We start from the raw sequence: 14,295 nt of genomic DNA, 5'->3' as shown, positions 1-14,295 counted from the left end.
TTATGTATGGAAACTGACGGACAGTGTGGAAGTGGGTTGAGAACACAATTGAAGCTTGCAATTCTTGCAAAAGGCATACGACCAGGTATGCACAATGACCACAGCCTCCAATGGCAGTATATTAGTACCAGATATAATCAATTTAATTTTATAGCCGCCGCGGTGGTGCAGTGGTTAAGGCGCTTGACTGCTGACCCGAAAGATGCGGGTTTGATCCCAGCTGCGGCGGTCGCATTTCGATGGAGGCAAAATACTAGAGGCTCATGCACTGTGCTATATGTCAGTGCATGTTAAAGAATCCCAGGTGGTCGAAATTTCCGGAGACCTTCACTATGGCATCCCTCATATATGGCCCATTAAACACCCCATAAACCACAATTAAGTAACACAAATGAAGCATATACTTGCAATGTATACTCATACACATAATGATCGGTTTATTGAATACAACTGATATATGCACTTCAAAACCAATATTTCTCATGAAGAAGAAAGGGAATTTTAATGAAAGAAAGGCGGAGAGGTCGGCCGGTGGTAACAGGGCCCTGGCCTGCTACTCCACACAGGGGAAAGGGAAGAGGAGGAAAAGGAAAGTGTGAATGAAGGCTGATGATGGCATAATACAATGAGTTTCACGGGTGATGTCTATGCACACGCACACACACACACACAACACTGGCTGGCGCTCGCATCGCGGTTACTGGACACACATAAAACTCAAAACTGGTGTCTGCAACACAACACCGACACATGTCATTAACCATGTAGGTTGTGCACAGGCGGTCACAAACGAGTATCCAGGCCTGTTTCACACAAAAAGTTGAGCAGGGCTTTTGTCACACGCCACCAATCAGAACGTCTCGTCCTTGCGCCCAGAAGAGTTTCCTCAGAGAGAGGGCGAGAGTCCAGGTTTTTCACGGTCGCCTCCAATGTTGTTCTTTCAGAAGTATACTTCGGGCACGCGCAAAGAAGGTGTCCAATAGTCTCTGGTGTGTTGCACTGTGCGCAATTTGGGTGACTTTCGATGCCGATCTTGTGAAGATAGTGTTTGGTGTAGGCAACGCCAAGCCGTAGCCGGTGGAGTAAAGTCCCATGACGTCGCACCACCACAGATGGGAAATGTAATCGTGAGCCAGCGTCAAGCTTACAAACGCGGTCCTGTTGATGACTCGGATCATGCCAGTGCGACTGCATTGCCGCCTGCATTAAATGCGCCAACAAGGCTCCAATGTCTGATCTTGAAAAGGCTATCTCAATGAAAGCACCATCACTATGTGCCATCCGAGCCTCGGCGTCAGCACGCTCGTTTCCCGCTATGCCGCAATGGCTCGGTATCCATTGAAACTTTATGATATGGCCGCGGTGGAAAGCCTCGGCTAACAAAAGCACAATCTGTTGAACCAGCTGCTCGCATGCTCTTGGTTTTAGATAAGTTTGTACGACCTGTAATGCCGATCTCGAGTCGCAGAATATAGTCCATTGCTGCGCTGGCTGGTGACCAATATAAAGGACGGCTTCTCGTATGGCTGCCAATTCGGTTGCCGTAGAGGACGTTTTGTGCATGAGCCTGAAACGGTGACATGAGGCATTTCCTGGCACTATCACCGCTGCAGCTGAAGAAGTGGTCGTAACGGATCCGTCCACGAAAACATGCTGGGTGTTAGTATACATAGATGTAATGTATGACAGCGCCAGCTGTTTTAGTCCGACTGTTGGAATGTGCGTTTTCTTTGTTATCCCTGGGATTGTTGTCCGTATAGATGGTTTTAGTACTGCCCAAAGTGGCACCTCCGCAATCTGGTGTGGCGCGTAGTTCGAAGGCAGCGCATTGCGCTGCATCCAAAGGGCTCTGGAAAAGGCTGCATCTGGACGCACCGCACTAATGTTAGTCAGGGGGTGATGACGATGCCTGGTCAGATGCCGCAAATGCACACGAAGTGGCTCCTGTTGGAAATAAATTCGTGCTGGGCAGGCGCGGGCCTCATAAAATGTGCCCCATGTAGAAGTTTTACATGGCAAACCCAAGCATACTCTTAAAGCACGAGCCTGCGCGCTTTCAAGCACACGCAGGCCTGATAGTCTGACCCCCGAGAGAACGGGTGCACTGTATCTGAGAAGGCCGACTACCAGCGCCTGGTACACGTGTAGTAAAGATCGCTCAGAGGGACCCCAACATTTTCCTGCCATACACCGCACAATGCTTGCAAAGCTGTCGAGCTTTTTCTTGAGTACAGAAATGTGCTTCGTCCAGGACAGGTCACGGTCTATCGTAACACCTAAGAATTTGTGATGTGTTACGTATGGAACAATTTGCCCATCGATTGTGACCGGATACCACGCCATTATCTTGCGTGTGAAAGCCAATGTTACGCTTTTAGTTGGCGAAAGTTCAAGCCCCTGACGGCGCAAGTACGCAGACGTAATGGACACCGAACGCTGCAATCTTGCTTGCACTTGGGGACGCGTGACACTTGATGTCCAGATGCAAATATCGTCTGCGTAGGCGGATATTGAAACAGTCTTCGGTAGTTGTTTGAAAAGGCCAATGAGCACGAGATTGAACAACGTTGGACTGAGCACTCCTCCCTGAGGAACACCACAAGCAACATGATGATCTGCTGTGTCACCTTCAAGAGTCTCCATGTAGACTGTCCGGTTTGTCAAATAGCTTGCAATCCAATTGTGTAGACGTCCGCCTATACCACATTCTTCGAGTGCATTTAGTACTGCATCATGCTGAACATTATCGAATGCGCCCTTTATGTCGAGGAAAAGAGCAGCAGTCAACCTGTGACGGCGTTTTTCATGTTCTACCGTTGACACGAGATCAATTACACTGTCGATGGCAGACCGGCCTTTGCGGAAACCCGTCATTGTGGAAGGGTATAGCCCATGTTTTTCAAGGAACCATTCTAGACGGGTTAGCACCATACGCTCCATCGTCTTGCCAATACAACTTGCCAGAGCTACTGGTCTGTAGGATGTTAATGTGAGTGGCGATTTCCCTGGTTTGAGCAAGGCCACAATGCGGCTTCTTTTCCACTGCTGTGGTACAGTGGCAGAGGCCCAAGAGTGGTTGAACAATGTTAAGAGGGCTTCCATTACCTGTGGGCCTAGATGACGAAGCGCATTGTATGTTATTCCATCAGGTCCTGGGGATGAAGGATGCGTGCAAGCAGAAAGAGCTGCTTTCAGTTCTTGAATTGTGAAGGGGATGTCCAGTCGATCGTCCATCGTGGGGGGAGCACATCGATGCTGCCGAGGTAAAGAAGCGCTTCCGGCAATTCTCGAGCAGAAATCCTCCGCCACCTCTAGTTCTTGCCGTCTATCATGAAGTGCCAATGCATGGAAAGGGTGTTTCTGCTGGGGAAATGTTGGCAGTGCTCGAACAACGTGCCAGATTGTGGAGAGTGGTTTGCGGGGATCCAATCTGCTGCAAAATGACCGCCACCGTTGTTTGCCTAGGTTCTCCAAATAGCGCTGTATTTGCTTCTGGGCACGTCGAGAGGCCCGGAGATCCGAGACATCCTTTGTCCTCCGGTATTTTCTTTCTGCGCGCCGACGAATCGCCCGAAGCTGCGCGTAGATCACATCCACTGGTGCTGTGGAATTTGGCGCTGAGATATTGCGTGTTGCATCGTGCATGGCCGAAATAATACGCTGTTCCACATCTGTTGGATCAGCGAGTTTCCCACAGGTTTTTTCTAGAACAATGCGGAAAGCACTCCAGTCGGTGCAACGTATTTTGGCATTTGGAAGACGGTGAAACCACCGTAGCTGCACATACGTCGGTATGTGGTCACTTCCATAACTTTCAATATCAGCACACCACGTTGCGAACGATGACAGGCGCCTGGATACAAATGCAAGGTCCAGGCAGCTGCTGTAGGTAGTCCCGCGTAGAAATGTCGGCGTGCCATCATTGAGCAAAACGAGACCTGCATTGTTCATGAACGTGGCGATATGCCGTCCTCGAACGTTCGTAACGGCGCTTCCCCAGCCGTGGTGATGCGCATTGAAATCTCCTACTATTATATGGGGTTCCGAAACGCTGTCAAGTAGCGATTGTAGTCGTAGGGCATCAAATCGACCCCTTGGTGGTATGTAGCCACCTATAATAGAGATTGTGCGCCCATTCAAAGTCACAGTGATTGCTACATACTCGTTGCTACTGCCCCCAGGAATTTGATGCCGAACGTAAGTGAGGTCACGACGGACGCATAGTAGTACCTTGCTCAAATGCCCAGCCGCTTCAGAGAGGAAACTTTCATAACCGGACAGTCGAAAAGGAGATGTGATATTAGGCTCACATATTACAAGCACCGGAAATCGGTATGTGAAGATCCTCTGCCTGAGATCTGCTAGGCGGCCTCGCAGACCTCGAGCATTCCATTGTAATACTGCCGATCGAGAGATTCTCTCCTGCAGTGAGGGTGCTGACGACGGTAGAGCCATAATTTTGACTGCTATTAAAGGGTGGCAAGCACAGGTTCAATAGCGTCTAAAATTTGGACAGCAGCCTTAGCAATTGGCGTGTCCACTCCAGCAATTATCAGCCGTAAGGTGCCTATCAGCTGTTTCAGCATCGCCCTGATTTGATCATCTGTTGTCGACACAGCCGGCGGACGCACAGGCGGACGTGTCACAGAGCTTACAGTAAGCGATGGTAGAAGTGGCCACTCTGCGGGGTCCTCCTGGGGGGTTGTCAGTCTTGGCTCTTGCAGAGCTGGAGGCAGTGGCTTTTGCGCGGCAGAGCGGTCTCGGTCCTCCTGATGTGTTGACACGTCATTTACTGAGCTCAATTTCTTCTGCCGACTTCGTGTCCTCCTCCTGGAGCGACGTACTGCGATTGCTGCTTCTCGGTGAGTAGAATGGTCTCTCACCATTTTCTTCAAGATCTTCATCTCTGTTTTCACCTTCGGACATTCCCTAGATGTTGCCTCATGAGGACCTTTGCAGTTGGCACAAACTGGAGACTCAATCGTACATGTAGGTCCATCGTGCACGCCACCACAACGCGGACATGTTTTCGTGCTCGTACACGCAGCACTTACATGTCCAATCTTCTGGCATTTTCGGCACTGCACCGGTCGGGGCACATAAGGACGCACTGGGTGCCTCACAAAACCCACTTTCACATGCGATGGTAAAGTAGTACCCTCAAACACTAGTTTGACACACCGTGATTTGCCGAAACGATGGATGTCAGTGATGCGAACAGAACTTGATAGCAGTTGCACCAAGTCCATATCCTTGATCTGTATGTCCACGTCAGAAATCACACCAGCAGTAGTGTTAAGTCCATGAGCGAAGAACGAGCGGACTCTTATGTTGCCAAGGACAGACACGGTCTTCAACTTATCCAGGGTTGCCCGGCTAGAGACATCAACAGAGAGGATATTCCTTCTTGCGTTAATACGCACTTCTTTGACTTGGCCCGGAACCAGTCGTTCAAGAAGAAGAGTCAAAGTCTGCCTGTTGATGGAGTTGAGATTCTCTTCCTCAACAGGCATGTATGAAATTCTGTAAGTGAGAGATTGCTCACTTACATTGGCCTCGTTGGTTGTTTTCTTGCTCACACTGGATTGGTGAGGCATCTTCGCTGGCACAATGGACTTGTTAGCCCGCTTCGTACACACACTGGGCCCACACTCAGTCGGGGTTTTGGAAAGCTTCCTCTTCAGGCGCCAACTCACAATCTCGGTGTAGCCTCCGTCGAACTCCATGTCATCCGAGTCAGAGAAACTGGACGATCCCGGGAGCTCTGAGGGGAGATCCATACTGCATCCAGGCTGATCTGTGCAGTTCACACTGCTAGCCACAGAAGGCAGCAGAGGCGGCGGGTCATCCGCCATCGCCTGGGACGGCGAGGTTGCCTTGAAGGCTACAGAAGCACAAAGTATTTCAAAAAAACAGGAGCTCGATCAAGAGATGCTGCCGTTCGCAGCGCTCTTCTTCTTCCTTACCAATTTCTCATGTTTACAATGCGGTTTAGGAGCTGCAAGTAAAACTGCTGAAAATCATAAGTAGCCGAGCCGACCATGCAGTGCTCATCTGATAGCAGCAGCCGTATTCCAATGAAGGTGGAGTGCAAAAAGCGGTGTGCTATGCGTTGTCAGCACGTGTTAAAGAAAACTATGCTGTCTGAATAATTCTGGTGCCCTTTACTTCAATGCAATCCACTTATAACGACATTTAGAAAAACCACAAAATTTGATGGTTATAACCGATTAACGTTATATCTGGACTGGCAAAAAAAACACATCCATGTATTCCCCCATGCATGTAGGCATTAACCCATAAATGTAAGGGTGCACAGCGTCTTGGCACTCTGCCAAGTTAGCCGAGCGAGCCACCCCACCCCCTCCGGAGCTCCCGTCAAAAGATAAACAGGCAGTAATGTTATCGGCATAATCATCATAGAGCATCTTGGTGCACTGCCAAGGACTGTGATGCAGACAGCGCAAAACGGGGAACGTGCAAGAAAAGGGAACACTTAAAAAAAGTAAATTCTCAACCACATTGGGCGGAAACTAATTTTTTAGTCAATGTTGCGCGGCAGCGGCCAAGCAAGCTCCTCCCTCCAGCTATTGTGTCAACGATAGTGCTTGGTTCTCGAGGCCGTAGGCAATGCTCCCCCACGGATTTCGCCATGCCGGTCCGTTCGGAGTTTTTACCTCGTTCACTTCAAAGGATTTTGTTTTTTATCAAGCTTTCAGAAAAAGTTTGACTGTAAATACCATCTGGGTGGCTAGAATCCTATCATTGTATCTGCTATTTCACCAATAATTCTATCATTATATACGGTTTATTTTCATATAGTGGCAATGGGAGAATTCAGAAATCTAAAGAATTTGATAGTTATAAGCGATATATCGTTATATCTGGTATCATTATAAGTGGATTACACTGTACAGCACCTCTCATAGCCCAGGTATTGCTTTGGAACGTTCGACCATGCTGTACAGTTTACTTTAAATTTTCACCGTGCACTAAAGAGGAATCTGAACTTACTGTGGGAACTCAATCTACACAATCCGGGCGTTCTTGGAAACTTCGAATTATGGTCCTGTGTGGCTGATTGGCCTAATTATACCGGATTAAACATCCCGGCTCCCGCCTTTTGCTTGAACTCAACGCAGTAGGTAAGCGGAGTCAACCAACGTGTGGAGTGCCTTTAGCCAGCCCAGTGGCGGCTTCACTTTCGCTTATTTTTAAGTTTCTGTGAATAAACAGCTTCAGTCACAGACAATACAGGCACAGGTTATGCCCATAGAAATAAAAATGCATGTGGACTCTTTGATTTACGTGTCACTTCGCCAATGACAGAGCGGCAAGCCGCCATGGGACTGCCCGACTCTTTAGTTGACTCCTCCTACCTGCCATGTTGAGTTAAGAAAAAAAGAAGGTGGGAGCCAGGACGTTTCATCCGATTTAATTAGGGCAATCGGCCTCACAGGACAATAATTCGAAGTTTTTAACAATGCCCGGAATGTGTAGATACAGTTCCCGTGGTAAAAAGACGACTTCAGATTCTTTACTGTGCCCTTAATCACGCTCAATGAAGTTTGGCAGCTTGCAAATGTACAGCCCCTCTTCTTCCGCAAATTCAATCAACACACATGGCGCATGGATATCTTTCAGTTTCAATACAGTAATAACACCTGAAAGAGATCGAAAGCATTCCATGATGTGCGGAGGTAGCTTGTGCTGGCTTTCCATGCAAACAACCTTAGTGCACAACAAAATGCATTCTCTGGTTTCATTTTCGGTAACCTGAAAAATGCGGTTTATAACAAAGAAATCATTCTCTGTTGTGCAAATAGCTGTACTGTTGCTCTTCTTTGCCCTCTCATACCTTGTGCTGTGCAGCACAGTGGAGCGGAAACTAAACCGAAAATGCTCCTCAAGAGAAGGAACGTATCCAAAGCTCAACATAAGGCTGTTTTTTTCTTCTGTTGAAAGCACGGGAAATGGATCACAAGCTCCAAACATATAAGAGTTACCCACACGTGTGGCATTCAGAGTGAGTGGGTGCCCCAGCATTGTGCATATGAAATTTCTGGCTTGCTCCTGAACAGTGCAAAGTGCCATAGCCAAATCCACTTGCTGCAGCATAATCATTCTTTCAATGACCTGGTCAGGTGCCCCATTTGCTGATGTTATTGCTCTAAGCACCCTACCATTCCCAGTTTCAAAAACAAATGCCGAATGTGCCCACAGTGGCCCGAAGTTCTTAGCAGCCTTCGCCAGGTGGAGAAGCTGGTGGACGTTGAATGTCATCAGCCGCGCTCCATACAGTGCTGGCATCCGTGAAACGAAGTCCTCTAGTAGGCGGCCTGCACCAAGATAGTACCAACATCTCACTGTAAAAATATCTAGTGATACCAAAAATATAACGTGTAATTTAGGTGCGTTCCATTAGTAATATCAGATAAAGAAAGTAATTACGTGAACCACAAGAGGACAACTGATAAGTACTTTCTAGAATAAGCTGATAACCAGAGAAGGGATGTTGAACACTGTGGGAACATACTACAGGAAATGCAAGCTCATACGGCCGAGTCAGGCTCGAAACAGAAAAACAGTATTTAATAATAAAAACAAACATGAGATAACTTTGGAAAAAAAAAAGGATTGAGCCCACTGCTATGCGGCGCTCATGAAACCATGAGCTTCTAAACGTCCTTTTAAGCATAGCATTACTTGGCTCATGCTTGGCGTGAGCAGAATGTGAACGAATGATGGATGGCCATAGAACAATGAACAGAGAGAACACAGAGAGAGAGGGGAACCTCTCATGGTGAACAACAAGCTGTCTAAACGGCATTCTTTAGAGAATATGCAACTGCAGCTGGAAACTACTAATCCTGATTGTCAGAAAAGTAATTGAAATGTAGAGTATCGTGGTCAATAGACTGGACTAAACTGCACGCTGAAAGCAGCGCTAGTCATTGAGGCACCCTAAGATAGACAATCCTGAATGCTCCTAAAAAAAAACTGAGCAGCTGCAGAGTGCTGTCACATCAACTCTTAGAGAAAGACCACCACTAAGCACAGCACACACGACTAGAGGCTGTATCTATCAATGGCTAACAAAAATGCACTTTTTTTCAGCAAAGAGACTATTTAATTAAGCTTTCAGTACCCCTCAAGTGGGCAACAACATGCAAACACTCAACTTTTAAAGGGACACTGAGTGACAAATGAAGTAGGCCTGTATAGATTAAAGCAGCCTAATAAAAATGCAATGGGAAATCTTATGAACTAGAAAACATCACAAAATTAAATGTAGATATCACCACCATCAGTCGTTGTCAGATGATAACTGCAATGATATGTAGGCAGTTTTCACTCACATATCCCTAGTTGACATTGCCATGCGCTTCATGCAGTGACCGCAGAGTCCTTTCCAGTCAAGTCGTCATGAATTTGAATCGTCTCATTTGCAGGTTCGTACTTAAGCTATATCAGACTACATTAGTACATCCTGCAGTGGCACCACTTTAGTGAAATATTCAAGAATGACACAATCTATAGAGCAAAGAATAAAAGAATCAGAAGCAGCACAAATACTACAAACCACAATAAACTGTTCATGACAAACACCTGCAGACCATAAGCACAAGGCTCTCCTTGCTTTGAGATGCCACATTTTTTCCCTGAACTACCAATAAGTACTTTTGGTGCCTAGCTTCTAATACTGCATTATACAGCTGGGCCTCACCTGCATGATTTATTTGCTGCAATGTCAGCTCTTCCAGCAGTAGGGTGAATATGGCTTCAACCAGCAATGCAAAGTGGTTCAGGTAGCGCTGAGGTAGTATGCCCAAGCAGCAGGGCAGGGCATAAAAAAGCAACCAATGCCGCCATTCGCTGGCTTTCCAGTGGCACTTGTCCTTGAGCGAACGTGGCAGACGGGTGAATGAATGAGGTGGCTTTATTGCCAGCAGCCTTCTGTCCACTTTGGCCATTGTTACGGGGCGCCCTGCACAAATAAAAATGTTGTGCACTTGGCGCTGGTGTGCACGTAACAAGGGCAATGGCTTATCACTGTTTACTGTTCTAGTCTAAAAAGCAGCTTTCTAACCATAGCAGCTGAAGCTGCATGCACAAATTTTGTGGGCCCTTTTAAGCATTAAATCTCAACATAGCAGCAGGACATCTTGTAAAAAAAAAGGGCACTGAAATGACGTCAGGCACTTACGTTGCATAGAAAACATTGAGAAGGGTAACAGAACAAAAAATCTCTGCCTTTGTCTTCACATGCTGCAGACAAATTCACACAAACTGGCTGAGAAGATGGCACTGGCTGCTGTGACGCAGAATTAGAACATAAGTGAACCAACGTGAAAGGCGTTGGATTAGGTTACGTTCCAGCATGGCACAACATACCAAGATGTTATGTCGCACAGCTCACAATTCCAAGGTGAAAATTATGACACCACTTTGTTGTGACTCATAATTCAAGCTCTATAAATGAATTTTTTCTGGATCCACTGTCATAAGTTTATGGAGACCCGCCGTGGTGTCTCAGTGGTTAGGGTGCTCGGCTACTGAGCCGGAGTTCCCATGTTCGAATCCAACCACGGCGGCCACGTTTCGCATCGATGGAGGTGAAATGCAAAAACGCGCCCGTGTGTTGTGCGACATCAGTGCACGTTAAAGATCCCCAGGTGGTCGAAATTATTCCCCAGCCCTACACTAGGAGCCCTCTTTCTTCCTTTCTTTCACTCCCATAGTTTCTGCGCCATTTCCTTTCCTCAAAAGCCAATTTTGATGTTTATGGAATGCAATATCAGATAGAGAAATTAATTGCACTGCTGTTTTTGCATGCAGCCTGAAATGTTTAAATTAGAAGGTGCAGCATTAAACTTCAAGTGATATGAACAAGATGCTAAGAAATTGAAATTTTTGCCAAAGTTGCATTCTGCAAGCTGTTGGTGATTGCTTACAACCAATGCAAATAATATGAACCCCTACTGGCGTTCAGTGGCACTGCGTGGCTGTCATGCAAATCATATCCAGGTTCCTTTTTTCGAGCTGCACAAATGCAGCTTACCCAACTTTCTGAGCACTCAAGCATGCCAGACTGTTCTTTATTGTTTGTGAAACTATGAACCTCCTCATGCTCATAAGTTCCTTAGTGCTTTTTCGTAAGTTAGTTATTTTTCATGTCTAATTTTGATAGCAGGACATAGGACCACACCTTGTTTGAGGAGCCAGCTGAATGAGCACTGCAACTTGAACATCAAAGCTAAGCTCCATCGTGTCAGCAGCTGAACTAGACGGCAACAGTTAATTAACCCTTTCTGGTCAGCTATAGCTTCCCCACTGACTCCTGCAATGGTCAGCATTCTTTTGGTCTTTCCAGCTCCTCGCAATAAAAGGGAGTGCCACATCATGGCTTGGTTATAAACATTTATTTAAAGCCCTGTGCCGAGCCATGCCGGACTATACCAACCACACGCACACTTTTCCACTGTCGGGTGATGCCCGAGGTATGACCGGAATGGGTTAAGGAGTACCAGCCAGTAACAACCTTTGTTATCTCTTTTTTCCTATGCTTAATTTAGGTCAATGTACCCTTCAGCAATGTAGTACAGAGTATTAGAAAAAATTTTAAGGTTACTTAGTGCTATAATGAGTAGAAGTGTAGCCTTTTTACTTTCTCCGCTACTTACCAATGTAGAACGGTTGCTGAGAGTTTGCTGAATCAAACCACTGGTCAGTAAGGCATTTCGTGACCCCAATGAGCACACAATGCATATACTCCACTGTGTGGCCAAACACAATGTTAAAGTGTTTCAGGTGATTCAGTGGTGACTGCCCTTTAAGCCCATTCACAGCATCTTTGATCTTCTCCGCAAACTCCATGTCTTTCGACATCTCCCCTGGGGTCCGCTCCTCACCGACTGTAACACTCATGTACCTTTGGGCCCCTGTTGAAAGGAGAGAAATAGTGTGCATGCTCGATTATTTGCCTGCAGAAAGCAGAATCTACAGGAATTAAGCAATGCCTGCATATGTTTTATGCACTAAACTATTATGAGCAAAAGTAATCGATCCAACTGTCCATGGTGCGAACCATATTCCACGCTGCATGCTGGCGCTGCCTGACGAAACGCTCATATTGTTGAAAACGTCGCAGTGTGCCAATCTTGACACTAGGAGCACTTCGTCAGGTAGCATCCACATGTATACAGTGCAGTTTGGTTTGGAGTGCAGACTGAAAGCCCTTACTTTTGCTTATGACAGTACTCTTGCTGGGTATAAGTCTCTCACGTGACATTCGCATGATGTATCTAGATGGGGAATTTTAGGCCCGCCTTCAATACTTTGCACCTCATATCTGCTGTCACGGAGAAGTGTGGCACATGATCTATATCACATGTTTCTAATGGCAAATTTTTCAGCAGCCAGAGCTTTCATAAAGTGCACTGACAACTTTGATACAAACTGACCGCTGCAAATGCAACGTTTTTCCTTAGCAGTATTTGAACACCGCTTCAACTTATCCATTTTTTGGTCATAGCCAGCTCAGACAGAACACTCTAAATGCATTTCAGGGCATGTTACAAGCTGTTCAAAATTAAGATATGAAATTATTAAGCATATCCACTAAGTTAACATACATGCACAAGTGTTCAGCCAGATGCAATGACAAATTTGATCAACCATACCTTCGTGAAACTCGGCACAATTGTAGCACCAAGGGCAGCCGAAGAGACCATTAAACTGGACCATGTTGATCACAGATGCTCGGGCTGGCGCATCCACGCAGCAGCACAGTACATGAAGTCCTGATGACAGCAATGTATGACCTGCCTTCCAAGTGATCCTGCCAAACTGATTGATCTCTTCAACAAATTTGGTTAAGAAGGTTCTCATGTACGGGTGCTGGCCGAACCACAGCCCACCTATCAAGCAGTTCTTTAGCCTGTCGCAAGGTGGCAGCTCGTTAATCAAAAACTGGATTGGCCACACAGATGATGACGATGACTTGAATACGGGGCTTCCATCTGTGTTGATAGTGATGGTAAGATCCATCCAGCCAATTTTGCCGCTCTTCCTCAACTCCTCGGCCATAGATCCACTTGTGATGTCCTGCAACAGTGCGGCTCCTCCTTGCTGAATGACTGCCTTTAAGTTCACAAGTCTTTCAAACAATGCAGCCTTTGATTTTGCAAGCAAACATTTCATCTGTTCTTTCAAATCTAAAATGATGAAAAAATGTCCCCTAGCTTTTAGAACACAAAGTTCCGTGCTAACCTCGCAGTCCGGGCACCTCATTGATGACATTCCGGGCACTGACACAAGCACACTGCCACAGGTGTCACAATAAAAAAACCGCTTCACCAGCCTTTCCTTGCGCGACGACCAAAGCTTTCGGAACACAAACTTTGACCGAGGAAGTACATCACCTTTAAAGCCAAACAGACCATCTATGAGGCGCAGCAGATCATTCAGGGCCTCCCAAGTGAGTCCATGAGTGACGACAAACGCCATTATCATTATTATCGCGGCTGCCTTTGTCGTTGTGGAGCCCGGAATTACTGCTGCCTCAAGCTCGACAAAGTCCGATGCCAGAAACTCGCGTTCGCCGTCGTCGTTTTCGGTTTCTCCCGACGTAGAACTGCTGTCTTCGGGTGTTTCGCCAAGCCGGTCAAAGTCGTCTGTTTGGAACAAATCTTCGTCATCGTCATACGAGGTGCCGCCTGCCTGCTCATCGTGGGCACTCAAAGTAGGCGAGGCTGGCTGCGCCGCTTGTTCTGCTGCTGGTTGCTCGCCACTTGGAAGGTTCAGCAAATCGCCCACAACGCCTCCGCCGTTGACATCTCCGTCGTTGGCAGCTGACGTCGATGAGGCACAATGCTGAGCGCGAAGCCGCACTTCTTTCTGCCTCCTGTAAAGTGTGGTCTTCGGGACAACAAACTGTTCGTCTTTGTAGAAATAACGCTTCCGTCGTTTCTTGGTCACGTCCCCATCCATAGTAGTCTAAGAAAAACTAAATGAAACAGGCAGGCAAAAAATACCAAACTAGAATGGGAGAAATTGAACAAAATAGCAGCAGAAGGTGACAACAAAGTGACCACTGCTCTATCGGTCTTGACCGGTCTTGACTCTTGAAGTCTTGATTGTCTTGACTTTCGCCCTCCGGATACAACCGCGAAATGCGCTGTGCAAAACACTGTAGCAATTTGAAGTCCACTGGGTACCTGCAGTCGGCTTTGTTCTACGCAAAAAAGAACTGTAAAGTTTATAAGTATTCATTAAAATATGCTCCGCGTGCGC

General features: G+C 46.8%; 2 protein-coding genes across 2 annotated transcripts in view; both read right to left on the bottom strand.

Moving 5' to 3' along the window:
* Positions 1-14,295, bottom strand: part of LOC144118586 (annexin-B12-like) — a 48,990-nt gene that overhangs the window by 4,408 nt on the left and 30,287 nt on the right. The gene's annotated exons all lie outside the window — the stretch shown is intronic.
* Positions 7,095-14,060, bottom strand: LOC144115209 (uncharacterized). The gene is made up of 4 exons (XM_077649482.1): positions 12,684-14,060; positions 11,685-11,942; positions 9,728-9,988; positions 7,095-8,339 (listed from the first exon to the last, which is right to left on the bottom strand). Exons 1-4 carry the CDS (start codon positions 13,990-13,992, stop codon positions 7,549-7,551), a joined length of 2,619 nt encoding a protein of 872 aa, XP_077505608.1. The 5' UTR covers positions 13,993-14,060; the 3' UTR covers positions 7,095-7,548.

This window comes from Amblyomma americanum, chromosome 1 (assembly GCF_052857255.1).
Source record: "Amblyomma americanum isolate KBUSLIRL-KWMA chromosome 1, ASM5285725v1, whole genome shotgun sequence".
NCBI classification, from domain to species: domain Eukaryota; kingdom Metazoa; phylum Arthropoda; class Arachnida; order Ixodida; family Ixodidae; genus Amblyomma; species Amblyomma americanum.
The sequence above is the reverse complement of the archived record's forward strand: the minus strand, read 5'-3'. Positions and strand labels throughout refer to the sequence as shown.

What these genes read in the sequence shown, in the direction of transcription:
- LOC144115209 (XM_077649482.1), bottom strand. Translation starts at nt 13,992, where the DNA reads ATGGATGGGGACGTGACCAAGAAACGACGGAAGCGTTATTTCTACAAA. An exon ending in TTGTGCCGAGTTTCACGAAG is followed by an intron (nt 11,943 to 12,683) that starts GTATGGTTGATC and finishes TCCTTTCAACAG; the next exon opens with GGGCCCAAAGGTACATGAGT. An exon ending in TCAGCAACCGTTCTACATTG is followed by an intron (nt 9,989 to 11,684) that starts GTAAGTAGCGGA and finishes TTATTTGTGCAG; the next exon opens with GGCGCCCCGTAACAATGGCC.